General features: G+C 38.4%; 1 protein-coding gene across 3 annotated transcripts in view; it reads right to left on the bottom strand.

Annotated features, from left to right (window-relative positions):
• Positions 1–245: 245 nt before the first annotated feature.
• Positions 246–14,481, bottom strand: part of REL (REL proto-oncogene, NF-kB subunit) — a 40,920-nt gene continuing 26,684 nt past the window's right edge. Inside the window, exons 5-10 of one of the 3 annotated variants that reach the window (XM_059891147.1) lie at positions 11,533–11,673; positions 6,920–7,024; positions 6,597–6,809; positions 5,953–6,021; positions 5,742–5,813; positions 246–4,687 (exon numbers count right to left, since the gene is read on the bottom strand). In XM_059891147.1, the coding sequence (XP_059747130.1) occupies positions 3,906–4,687; positions 5,742–5,813; positions 5,953–6,021; positions 6,597–6,809; positions 6,920–7,024; positions 11,533–11,673 (1,382 nt within the window). In that variant the 3' untranslated portion in view covers positions 246–3,905. The remainder of the gene's footprint in view (positions 4,688–5,741; positions 5,814–5,952; positions 6,022–6,596; positions 6,810–6,919; positions 7,025–11,532; positions 11,674–14,481) is intronic. The other 2 variants (NM_001192970.1, XM_059891148.1) reach the window with 2 other exon arrangements.

Genomic DNA, 14,481 nt, shown 5'->3' with positions numbered 1-14,481 from the left:
TAGCTAGGAATATGCTCAACAATTGTAGGGTCTAGTTGTAAAATAAACTAGGTCTTTAGTAAATTACTTAGCATCACAATTAAGATTACTGTCCAAATTCTACAGTCATTTTGTCACTGGAATTACTTTGCTTGCAAACAGTTTTGAAAGCAAAGTAGTTATTAATCATCAACCTGAATGATTCTGATATACATGATTCTGATATAATAAACTGAATGTCACATGAAACAGACTGAAACGTCACATGAACTATAAAAACCATCAACATTTAATAATTAAAGCTATTCTTTCTTTCAAAAACCAAAGTTCTATTAGTAATACTTTGAATGCTCAATACTTACTAAGTGTTTAATATGAAGCAGACACAGTTCTACAAATGCAGGATTCAACAAAAACACAAAACTTTGCCCTCACAAAGCTTATATTCTAGTATAGGGAAACAAATAAAAGTCAGATCATGTTAAGTGTTACGGACAAATTTAAAGGAGGGGAGACGTGGAGTACCAATGTATATACAGTCAAGGAAGGCCTTGATCAAGTAACAGCTGAGTGAGGCTGAAGGGTGCAAGGTGTGAGCTACATATACAGCTGAGAAAAACATTAAAGGCAGAGGGAACACCAAGTCCAAAGGGCCTGAGGCAGGAATGTACTTAGGTTTTTTGGTCAAAATTCATTTGTATTATAGAAAATACACTTAATTCCAGTTGTTATACTTAAGTGAAAGTGAAAGGCACTCAGTTATGGCCAACTCTTTGTGACCCCATGGACTATACTATAAAGAATTCTCTAGGCCAGAATACTGGAGTGGGCAGCCGTTCCCTTCTCCAGGGGATCTTCCCAACCCAGGGATTGAACCCAGGTCTCCTGCATTGCAGGCAGATTCTTTACCAACTGAGCTACCAGGGAAGCCCATTGTTACAATTGAAGTTTCTAATAAAAAAAAAAATCACCACTTAATAATCCTGTTTTAACTAAGACAATGAAACTATGGCTTTAAAAAAAAGTACTCAGCACCATTTACTCATTTAGTTTCATGAGCTGCTTATAATTGTACTTGGTGTTTTTGAAGAGGAGTGCTGAAGCCAGAGAGCCTGGAGTTGAACGAGAAGGGGAAAATGGTAGTGGATGAGGTGAGGAGAGGAAGGGAGTGTGGGCCTGCTAGTTTTAAGGACTTTAGTCTCTACTCTGAGTGACATGGGGAGCCACTGGATAGCTTTGAGCAAGTGAATATGATTTCATTTGTTTTAAAAAGAACCACTGTGGCCACTCAACAGAGAACAGACTTGCAGGAGCACAAAGATGTAAAGAGAGTTTGGGGAAGTGATAATTCAATCTAGGCAAGAGAAGATATGCTCCAGAACAGGATATTAACAGCAGAGGTCAAAAGAGGTGCTCAGCTTTGGATATATTTCAAAGGTGGGGCCTACCAGATTTGTTGGTGGATTGGATATATGGGAGATAGAAAGAAGCAAAGATGACTCCATTGTTTTGAATATGAGCAACTAGAAACATGGCACTGCCATTTATTGAGGAAGGACAAGCAAGTTTGGGAGAGAAGATTAAGAACTCAGCTCTGAGTGTGTTGAGTTTGAGCTTTAATTAGAATTTTATGTAGACATGTTACACAAGCTGTTGTACATACACACACACGCTCTGTCTCTCTCTTTCTCTCTCCAAGTCTGGAGTTCAGGGGTGGGTCTAAGCTAGGGGTAAAAATTGGGAGTTGACAGCATGAAACTAGATGAGATCACAGTGAGTTGGGACACAAACAGAAGAGGAAAGGTCCAAGGAAACTTCTTCCTCTTAAAACATGGATGTAATTTTGGAAAACTCAGCAGTGGCCACAGGACTGGAAAAGGTCAGTTTTCATTCCAGTCCCATAGACAGGCAATGCCAAAGAATGTTCAAACTACTGCACAATTGCACTCATCTCACATGCTAGCAAAGTAATGCTCAAAATTCTCCAAGCCAGGCTTCAACAGTACGTGAACTGTGAACTTCCAGATGTTCAAGCTGGATTTAGAACAGGTAGAGAAACCAGAGATCAAATTGCCAACATCCACTGAATCACTGAAAAAGCAAGAGAGTTCCAGAAAAACATCTACATCTGGTTTATTGAATAGGCCAAAGCCTTTGACTGTGTGGATCACCACAAACTGTAGAAAATTCTTCAAGAGATGTGAATACCAGACCACCTGACCTGCCTTTTGAGACATCTGTATACAGGTCAAGAAGCAACAGTTAGAACTGGACATGGAACAACAGACTGGTTCCAAATTGGGAAAGGAGTACATCAAGGCTGCATATTGTCACCCTGCTTATTTAACTTATATGCAGAGTACATCATATGAAATGCCAGGCTGGATGAAGCACAAGCTGGAATCAAGATTGCCAGGAGAAATATCAATAACCTCAGATATGCAGATGACACCACCCTTATGGCAGAAAGTGAAGAGGAACTAAAGAGCCTCTTGATGAAAGTGAAAGAGGAGAGTGAAAAAGATGGCTAAACACTCAACATTCAGAAAACTAAGATCATGGCATCTGGTCCCATCACTTCATGGCAAATAGATGGGGAAACAATGACAGACTTTATTTTCTTGGACTTCAAAATCACTGAAGATGGTGACTGCAGTCATGAAATTAAAAGACACTTGCTCCTTGGAAACAAAGCTATGATCAACCTAGACAGCATATTAAAAAGCAGAGACATTACTTTGCCAACAAAGGTCTGTCTAGTCAAAGCTATGGTTTTTCCAGCAGTCATGTATGGATGTGAGAGCTGGACTATGAAGAAAGCTGAGTGCCGAAGAACTGATGCTTTTGAATTGTGGTGTTGGAAAACTCTTGAGAGTCCCTTGGACTGCAAGGAGATCCAACTCAGTCAATCCTAAAGGAAATCAGTCCTGAATGTTCATTGGAAGGACTGATGCTGAAGCTGAAACTCCCATACTTTGGCCACCTGATGTAAAGAACTTACTCATTAGAAAAGACCCTGAAACTGGGGAAGATTGAAGGCAGGAAGAGAAAGGGCCGGCAAGAGGAAGAGATGGTTAGACGGCATCACTGACTTGATGGACGTGAGTTTGAGTAAGCTCCAGAAGTTGGTGTGGGACAGGGAAGCCTGCCGTGCTGCAGTCCATGGGGTCACAAAGAGTTGGACGCGAATGAGCGACTGAACTCAACTGTAAAGCTAACGTCAAGCAATTTTAAATGTATGGATCTAAACAGTACAAAATGTAGAGAACTCCCATACCCTGAAAGCTTACTTGAAAGCTTACTGCATTCTGTTCAATCAGCATTTTAAAGGAAGTTTGAGGTACATGTAAATCTTAACAACTCTAAAAATCCTCAGAAAACCCCTTAGGGGTCACCTTGGGGTTTATTTTAGGGGTCCCCAAAAATAAAGGAATTAATTTTTCCAATGGCATAGCCATTACAGGTTTTACCTTAAATTTGCTTAAAAGCAAATATCATTCGTCAGTTTAAGCAAAACAAGAAGTTCTCAAGGCAAGAGTGCCTATTAGAGGAACTCCTTACATACCTGGTTATAAGTACAGCTGAACAACATGGGGGTTGGGGTATTCACACACCATACAGTGAAAAATCTGGAGTAATACAACCTTGTAAAGCAATTATATTCCAATTAAAAAAAAAAACTGTATAGTTGGCACACTGTCTCCACGGTTTTGCATCCATGAATTCAACTACGCTCCAACTGTGACATAGTAAAGAAAATCTGCGTATAAGGAGACCATAGGTTCAAACCTATGTTGTTCAAGGGTCGAAGGGTCTATGAATGTGGTATAGTCTCAGTCAAGGAAGCATAAAATGTTACATTTATAAAGGTAGCATCAAAATAGTTACCTTTAATGGGATTTAATTCTTGAATCACCATTTATATCTTACAAGTTAACTTTAAAAAATTCAAATGCAAATGAATCACTCAATTGTTCATTTTGCATAGCTCCAATACCTGAATACTGACTATTTGGACCAAAACCATGACTGTTTGCATTAGTACTGTTTGATGGTCCTGCCTCATTTATCATACTGTTATCTGCACAATTAAAGTCAGATCCCTCAAATGCCTCTGACTGTGCAACATAAGCAGTAGTACTAGAACTGGTGACTGTTGACATACTGGAAGGAGACATCTGATGGAGCTGTCTCAAGTCTCTTGGGTCTAACACTGAATTACAGGAAGGATTTTCAAGATTCATGCTCACAAGTCTCGGATTATCGGTCTCCCTCATGCTGTCATTACTGGGCGTTATCATGTTCACAGGGCAGTTAGGCAGCATGCTGGCATCAGAAATACTATATAAGTCAGCTGGTGAGACGGATGATGCTTCCATTCTACCTATGTCATTAGTATTGTTATAAATGCAAGCATTAGAAACATTCAGATCACTCATTTCCAGGAATGGTGGGATAACTTGTGAATTAGAGGAAAGTGTCCCTGTTGAAAAACTACTCAGTGAATTTGTATTGACTGAGCGTGAGGTGGGGTGGGCGACTGATGACCAGCCTGAAGAAGACTGAGTACCCATCGGTAGCATGGCTGAAGCAGGATGTGACAATGTACTTGAGATGGACGCAGAGGAGGAATAGTAGGATTCTGCTTGACTTGAAACAGGTCTGGAAGTTTCTGGCAAAACTGCACCATGAGAAAACAAGTTTGGTTCTGTGGGAAGGAAATGTATTTTTACAAAACTGAAATGAACAAAATTCTAAATTAAAATTACATAAACACTCAAAAAATTTTCAAGGAAATCAAACGCTTCAAATAAAAATGTTAAATAGGAGATAATTATTACATAAGTCCAAAACTGAATTCTGTAATACTGTTTTACAAATGCATATAAAATAATTTGGTAAGTTATTTTGGCACAGAAAATTTCATTTCTGTTAAATGTGGAAACCTAGCTTCTGAGGCCTTATAAAGGTATTTTTGAAATGTGAAAGATAAATGTCAGAATTTCACTTAATGGGCCTCTAAATATTCAAAATCATTTCATATTCTCTTTCAGGAGAAAATGGAGGGATGGAGGAAACATTAAGGATGATTGAGAAATCTACATAAATTTCTAAGCCATATTATGATATAACTCACACTAATGGTCTATAAAATTTTCAGAAAAAAATGTAGTAGTATATTTAATTACGTATTATATGACTGCTGTACATATTAAACCAAGAAGCACTGATTTAAGAACATTAAAAGAAAAAAAAAGACTTCTAATTAACCCTGGATAACAATCTAAACCAGAAATTGGCAACTTTTTTTCCATAAAAAGCCAGATAGTAAATATTTTAGGTTTCGTGCACCATGCAGCCTCTATTGGAACTTCTTAACTCTGCAGCTCTAATAGTACAAGAAAAGAGCCATAAACAATATGCAATCAAATGAGCTGTGTTCTAGTAAAACTTTACAAATAAATATAGGTAATTGAGCAGGTCTAAACCATTTCTTTCATGACATACTGTAATTAGTACAATTACCACCATAGGAATGAAATGTAATTTCTCAAACAATAAATCCCAAAACATAATCACAGTTGCTAACAGGACTTTCAGAAGCTGAGATCAATTCATTCAATATTCATAGCATGAAAAAAATATGTAGGAATGGAATAAATCAAAGACTCAGTTTTCATTATTAAGAACAGAATTCGAGTATATTGTGCAAAACACTGGTCTCTCTGATCACAAGGAATACTCTATTGGGCATAAAATACCTTTTTTGATGAATCTTCCTTCTCCAGTTGGTCCTAGGGGACTAGGTCTAGGTCTTTCAGGAAAATTAACTCCTGTGATAAATTTTTTCCATTATTAAATGTAATTTGAAAAACAACAGTATATCAGTTAAAATTTGAAAAACTGAAAAAAAAAAACAAAAAACCCAAAACCAAATTTACTTAAATACCAATCAAACCAAAATATTCTTACCACAATCCTGCCACAGTTTGTGGAAAAGCAGAGTTGTTTTTTGTTTCTTTGCTTTATTTCCATATGTGTCTGGTTAGAAAGAAATAAGGAAAATGTGTGAATCATCAATGAGTATGGTTCCTCTCCTTTAACACATATATAGATGTTTTATTCCTACATAGAAAATGCTTTAAATAAATGTACATAACATGGATTTCTAGGGGTCACAAAGTATGTCCCAAGTCAGTAATAAAGGGCATTTTTCTCTTAGTAAAAAATAGTTTATAATATTCATCTTGTTTTATTACAATACCTACAGGTTAACCCATGGTCAATTAATGGGCCAAGGGCAGATTAGGACCAAGATTGGAGACCACTTTCTGAGTGGCAAGTTTGCCATCTATCAAGAAGGCACAATAAGGACCAAAACAGAATCTCAAATATAAAACAAATTCTAATAAACAGTTGAGATATGTTGAAATTATTCTAGATTCCTTTCCTAAGAAAAAGATTCAAAGAGCACAAAGATGAGTCAAAAATCAACAAAAACTTTAAGGAAAAGAAAATTGTGAATAAATAATATGACTGTATTCTAATATATCCTACAAGACAATATTCTTAGCAGGACTAAGAACCATATAAAACATTAACACAAAAGGTCATACCCTTTTCATCTGGCAGGTATCTAAAATCCATAGATTCACTAACTTCCTGATCGGAAGGTCGCCGCAACTGCATCTTTACTGTTACCGGTTCTATTATAGCTTTGCAGTATGGTGGAGTCTTGAAAACAATGGCTACTTGACGGTGTACATCAGCTTGTGAAAAGACACCTTTTGCTTCCCAGTCATTCAACACAAACCGAACTTCTATGTCGTCTAGTGATTACAAAGACAAATAATTCGAACACAAAGTAAAACGTACCAATCAATTTAAAATATATTCTGAATTCAATGAAACAAACAAACAAACAAAACCCAAAAAATACCTTTCTGAACTTTGTCACAGAGTAGAAATATTTCATCTCCTCCTTTGACACTTCCACAGTTCTTGTTTACACGACAAATCCTTAATTCTGCAGTATTAGGAGCACCTAAATACAAAGGATTTCTTTTTAATGGGTTGCTACCTTAGTGAGTTAGACAAGGCTGTGGTCCATTTGATCAGACTGGTTAGTTTTCTGTGACTGTGGTTTTCAGTCTGTCTGCCCTCTGATGGAGAAGGATAACAGGCTTATGGAAGCTTTCTGATGGGAAAGACTGACTGAGGGAGAAACTGGGTCTGTTCTGATTGATGGGCAGGACCATGCTCAGTAAATCTCCAATCCAATTTTCTGTTGATGGGTGGGGCTGTGTTCCCTTTCTGTTATTCACTTGGGGCCAAACTATGGTGGAGGCAATGAAGATAATGGCGACCTCCTTCAACAGGTCTGATGAACGCACTGCTACACTCAGTGCCCCAACCCTGCAGCATGCCATCGCCGACCCACACCTTCGCCAGAGACTTCTGGACACTCAGGGGCAAGTCTGGGTCAATCTCTTGTGGGGTCACTGCTCCTTTCTCCTGGGTCCTGGTGTGCACAAGGTTCTGTTTGTGCCCTCAAGATTCTGTTTCCCCAGTCCTGTGTAAGTTCTGGCGGCTCCATGGTGGGGTTTTGATGGTGAGCTCCTCCAAGAGGGTTTATGCCATACCCAGGTGCGCTGCATCCACAGCCTTGTCTAACTCAATCAAACTATGAGACACACCGTATAGGGCCACCCAAGACGGACGGGTCATGGGGGAGAGTTCTGACAAAACGTGGTCCACTGGAGAAGGGAATAGCAAACCACTTCAGTATTCTTGCCTGGAGAACCCCATGAACAATATGAAAAGGCGAAAAGACAGGACACTGAAAGATGAACTCTCCAGGTCGGCAGGTGCCCGGTATGCTACTGGAGATCAGTAGAGAAATAACTCCAGAAAGAATGAAGAGACAGAGTCACAGCAAAAACAACACCCAGCTGTGGATGTGACTGGTGATGGAAGTAAAGTCCGATGCTGTAAAGAGCAATACACCATAGGAACCTGGAATGTTAGGTCCATGAATCAAGGCAAATTGGAAGTTGTGAAACAGGAGATGGCAAGAGTGAACATCAACATTTTAGGAATCAGCAAACTAAAATGGACTAGAATGGGTGAGTTTAACTCAGATGACCATTATATCTAATACTATGGGCAAGAAGAAATGGAGGAGCCATCACAGTCAACAAAAGAGCGTGAAATGCAGTACTTGGATGCAATCTCAAAAATGACAGAATGATCTGTTTGTTTCCAAGGCAATTCATTCAATATCGCAGTAATCTAAGTCTATGCCCTAACCAGTAATGCTGGAGAAGCTGAAGTTGCGTGGTTCTATGAAGACCTACAAGACCTTCTAGAACTAACATACAAAAAAGATGTCCTTTTCATTATAGAGGACTAGAATGCAAAAGTAGGAAGTCAAGAAACACCTGGAGTAACAGGCAAATTTGGCCTTGGAACAGAATGAAGCAGGGCAAAGGCTAATAGAGTTTTGCCAAGAGAACGCGCTGGTCATAGAAAACACCCTCTTCCAACAACACAAGAGAAGACTCTACAGGTGGACATCACCAGCTGATCAATACCAAAATCAGACTGATTATACTCTTTGCAGCGAAAGATGGAGAAGCTCTATACAGTCAGCAAAAATGAGACCAGGAGCTGACTGTGGCTCAGTTCATGAACTCCTTACTGCCAAATTCAGACTTAAATTGAAGAAAACAGGAAAGACTACTAGACCATTCAGGTATGACCTAAATCAAACCCTCACAATTATACAGTGGTAGTGAGAAATAGATTCAAAGGATTAGATCTGTTGGAGTGCCTGAAGAACTATGGACGGAGGTTCATGACATTGTACAGGAAGCAGGAATCAAGACCATCCCCAAGAAAAATAAATGCAAAAAGGCAAAAATGGTTGTCTGAGGAGGCCTTACAAATAACTGTGAAAAGAAGAGAAGTGAAAGGCAAAGGAGAAAAGGAAAGATATACCCATTTGAATGCAGAGTTCCAAAGAACAGCAAGGAGAGAGAAGAAAGCCTTCCTCAGTGATCAATGCAAAGAAATACAGGAAAACAATAGAATGGGAAAGGCTAGAGATCTCTTCAAGAAAATCAGAAATACCAAGGGAACATTTCATGAAAAGATGGGCTCAATAAAGGACAGGAATGGTATGGACCTAACAGAAGCAGAAGATATTAAGAAGAGGTGGCAAGAATACACAGAACTATAGAAAAAAAGATCTTCACGACCCAGATAATCACAATGGTGTGATCACTCACCTAGAGCCAGACATCCTGGAATGTGAAGTCAAGTGGGCCTTAGGAAGCATCACTATGAACAAAGCTAGTGGAGGTGATGGAATTCTAGTTGAACTATTTCAAATCCTCAGAGATGATGCTGTAAAAGTGCTTCACTCAATATGCCAGCAAATTTGAAAAACTCAGCAGTGGCCATAGGACTGGAAAAGGTCCATTTTCATTCCAATCCCAAAGAAAGGCAATGCCAAAGATTGCTCAAACTACCGTACAATTGCACTCATCTCACACGCTAGCAAAGTAATGCTCAAAATCACTATGGTTTTTCCAGTAGTCATATATAGATGTGAGAGTTGGACTATAAAGAAAGCTGAGCACAGAAGAATTGATGCTTTTGAACTGTGGTGTTGGAGAAGACTCTTGAGAGTCCCTTGGACTGCAAGGAGATCTAACCAGTCCATCCTAAAGGAAATCAGTCCTGAATATTCATTGGAAGGACTGATGTTGAAACTGAAACTGCAATACTTTGGCCACGTGATGTGAAAAACTGATTCCTTGGAAAAGACCCTGATGCTCAGAAAGATTGAAAGTGGGAGGAGAAGGGGACAACAGAGGATGAGATGGTTGATGGCATCACCGACTCAATGGACATGACTTTGAGTAAACTCTGGGAGCTGCTGATGGACAGGATGGCCTGGCATGCTGCAGTCCATGAAGTCACAAAGAGTCAGACACAACTGAGCGACTGAATTGAACTGAACCTTAGTAATATGTTTTATTCCTTTTTGATGGAAAGTTTTAGGAAAACAATTTACAGGATAGATAGCAATAAAAGCTTTAGTGTATAAACAAAGGACACTCAATACCTTAATCTTCCACATCTATCCCTTTCCTTTCTTAATGGTATTGCCTCGGTTTATTTAGGGCCTTATGGTTTCAACTGTAGACATTAACACTTCTTCTAATTAAATCTCCCTGCTTGTAAACTGGGATTTTTCCTATCCATCCCATACACTCTCATCAGATTGAACTTATAAAATCATGACCATAACCCTATGGCAATGCAGTTTTCATATTTCCTATTATCTGGTCAACATTATTCCCATAATTCCCTGGCATTCAAAGCTCTCCATGATGAGGACAGTCTGATTTACCTTACCTTTATAACTCTATGTTCCACTATCTTTTTGCATGTAGAACCGGTATAGTCATACACCACTGGTGGGCACATATGTAAGAGTATACATACACAGAAATATTTGAGGGCAATTTCATAATCTTTAAAACTATAAATATCCAGATCCTTTAATCTACCATTTGCCAACATTTCTACTTCTACAAATTTATGCTAGGGACATCTACACAAGATAGGCACATATAGGATATATTTAATGCAATACAATTTGTTAAAGAAAAAAAAAAATTGAGAGGGAAACAAACCAAATGCCTTGTAACAAGTTGCTGCTGCTAAGTCTCTTCAGTCGTGTCCAACTCTGTGCAACCCCATAGACGGCAGCCCACCAGGCTCCCCTGTCCCTGGGATTCTCCAGGCAAGAATACTGGAGTGGGTTGCCATTTCCTTCTCCAAGCTAATGATTTATAAAAGTGTGATACAGTTATATCATATGCAGCTACTGAAAAAAATCAGGTACCTGAAAGGGAAAGAGGTTCAAGATATGTTTCTAAGACGGAAAAAAAAGTAAAAAAAAAAAATCAGTGATGATTTTTTCAAAAAGTTGCCAAAAACATAGATGGTATGAATGATGATGATGATGAGGTATTTGTTGTATATACAGTAAGAAGAAACTGATGAAATACCTTTGGAGAATGAGATTATAGGAGGTTTACTCTGCTTGTTATCTACTTTAGATAGATAACATCTACTCCATAATGTTTGAATTTTCCCATAATGAACATACTCGTTTTTTTAAATTGCCAAAATACTTTAAAATTTTTTAAAAAGCTAACACTGGGACTTCCCTGGTGGTCCAATGGTTAGGAATCCGCCTGCTAATTCAGGGGACGTGGGTCCGATCCTAGGCTGGGAAGATTCCACATGATGCAGGGCAACTAAGCCTGTGCACCACAACCACTGAGCCAGTGCCCTAGAGCCTGTGCTCCACAACAAGAGAAGTCACCACAATGAGGAGCCTGCGCGCCTCAAAGAAGCAGCCCCCACTCTCTCCAGCTAGAGAAAAGCCCATGCAGCAACAAAAACCCAGAGTGGCCAAATAAGTAATAAAATAAAAAGTCAAGGCTACAAATACAAGAAAAACAAATTACTTACGGTTGTCATAAATTGGGTTGGAGACAACAGGAGGTAGAGCAGTTGTCAAATTACCATGTTCATCAGGGAGAAAAACTTGAAAACATAATCTCACCACGTTGAGGTCACAATCTTCAATATCAAGCAGCTGTTGTTCAGGGACTGAACAGTTCATTTAAAAAAAAATAAGAATATAGAATAGTCACATAGAACTAAAGCCCTGTTAAGTCCTCCTCCCTGCCCAATACAGCCAATAACCTTTAGTAAGTAGCATCTAAATCTGTACTAACAAAAATACAATGGAACACAATCTCAAGCCAGCCTTTTATGCTTTTCATCATATATTTCACTATCCATCATAATTCATAAGTAATGACCATGGTCAGGGAGCAACTATCCCAGTCATCTGGTATTTAAAGCAGAACCTCAAAGTTGCATAAATCAAATTTTTACAAAAAATGGTTGTAGGTTTTATACAACAGAGACTAGGCATTCATTCACTAATTTAACAAATACGTATTTAGTTCAGTCATACATTAAGGACTCTGCAAATTATCTCCAAAATCTGCATAAGAATTACTCCATTTTACAGATGAGGAACTGATTTTAAAGAAATGAAATTACATATCTAATGTTTCACAGCTAAGAAGTGGCAGAGAAGAATTCAAACTCAGGCCACTGAATCCAGAGCCTATGCTCTTAAAAAAACTGAACCCTATTACAGAATTTTACATATGTGTTGCATAAAAATGACATACACAGGAATATTTACTAAAATTTAGATCAATGTTTTAGGGATCAAATACCAAGAGGATACTAGATGAGTTAAGTCAGCTAATTTCCTTAAGAAATTTTATGTGCAAACTTAACTTTCCTCAAAAACAAAACAACAACAACAACAAAAAACCCACAGCAGGAAAATTTTACAGTTCTGAAAAAAAAAAATTTTTAACACGTTTTATGACAGAAACTGCTATTTAAAATAAATCTAGCTCCAAAGGAAAATATAACTGCCTTTTCAAAGAATACTATAAGGTGTAGCAATCAACTATAACTAATAGCCATGTTTATAAAAAGCAAGAAATACATATATTAAATTATATGACAATTTTATTTTTCAAAAAGCATTGAAACTTGAAATACGAAATTTGAAAACGGTTAAAACCCAAATTCTTTATTCTCACAGTTAGCAATAATAAAAATGATAATGTATTTTTGACTGTTTTTATGTAAACTATACTCAGTAGCTATCATGATATTAAAAATTATTCCACTGTCAGCATTCTTAAGCCTACAATTCCAAAGAGCCTACAAAAATATATCTGTACAACTAAAAGGTCAAATGTTATGATACAAACATCTGTACCACAGCAATCTCTGTTGGCACAATTAGGTAGGCAATGAGAGATCCACCTCATTAAAATAATTTTTAAAACATTATAAATTTACAGTTTAAGACAATGTTTCTCAATTCCTGAGATGAGTAATCAATACACACAAAAATAAATTAGAAAAGTGTTCTGACAAGTTTAAAAACAAACCTATGTGAATGGATAAACTAACTGTGACAGCTATGTAATATAAAAGAACTATGAATATATACACAAACATGTATGTATCTCAAAAATATTATGTGAGCAAAAGGAACCAGATATAAAATATATACCACATGCTTTCATTTGTAGGAAAATTCTAGAAAAGATTAATTGATGACAAAAGAAAGCAAAGAGCTGACTGGAGCCAGAGAGGGGAAGAGGGAATTGACTGGGAGGTAGACAAAGACATTTTGTAGTAATAGTGGAGGAGAAGGCAATGGCACCCCACTCCAGTACTCTTGCCTGGAGAACCCCACGGATGGAGGAGCCTGGTAGGCTGCAGTCCATGGGGCTGCTAAGAGTCGGACCTGACTGAGCGACTTCACTTTCACTTTTCACTTTCATGCATTGGAGAAGGAAATGGCAACCCACTCCAGTGTTCTTGCCTGGAGAATCCCAGGGGCGGGAGAGCCTGGTGGGCTGCCGTCTACGGGGTCACACAGAGTCGGACATGACTGAAGCGACTTAGCAGCAGTAGTAGTGGAGGTAGTAGAAATATTTCTCATCTTGACTATGGTGGTGTTACATACATCTGGGTGGATCCCACTGTATATAAATGAGACCTCAAGAAAACTTTAAAATCTTTTAAAATAGTACATGGAGGAAAAATAAACTGGTTAACAAACCAGGAATGGGAATAAATATTTATTTATTATAAGTCAGGACCAAAGAAACCCAGAGAGGTAAGTTCAGGATAAGAGGCTTCTTGTTTTCCAGATATATCTTGCCAATTTAGAAGTAGCTAAGAGGATGAGAAATTGAGATGAGCTTTCAAAAGACTACAGATGAAAAATAAAGGAGTGCAGGGTCTGCCAAAGATAAGAGAATCTGATAAATGCCCAGTGCTTTGGCTGGGGCTCTTGAGAAGCTAAACCCAGAGTAAGGGTGAACTGGACGGAAAGACCTCACAGGGATAACAGCCCAGCATCAAATAACCTAAATCATTCACTAATTTTAGATGATCTCAGACTTCTAGTGTGACTAGCCACCTACCACAAGAAAGCCTTCTGAAGGGAGATTACTACATCCTAGACCTCAAAACTTTTGTGTACAAGGTGACTGGTTCAAGTGAAAGTTGTTTAGTCGTGTCTGATTTTTTGTGACCCCATGGCCTATACAGTCCATGGAATTCTCCAGGCCAGAATACTGTACTCTATTTTAAATAAGCAGGCATAAGAAGAAGTGAAAGTGAAAGTGTTAGTAGCTCAGTCATGTCTGACTCTTTTTGATCCCATGGACTGTGCCTGCCAGGCTCCTCTGTCCATGGGTTCTCCAAGCAACAATACTGGAGTGGTAGCCATTCCCTTCTCCAGGGGATCTCCCCAATTCAGGGACTGAACCCGGGTCTCCTGCATTGCAGGTGGATTCTTCACCT

Source organism: Bos taurus, chromosome 11 (genome assembly GCF_002263795.3).
Source record: "Bos taurus isolate L1 Dominette 01449 registration number 42190680 breed Hereford chromosome 11, ARS-UCD2.0, whole genome shotgun sequence".
Lineage (NCBI taxonomy): Eukaryota > Metazoa > Chordata > Mammalia > Artiodactyla > Bovidae > Bos > Bos taurus.
This window is presented reverse-complemented; position numbering and strand designations above follow the sequence as displayed.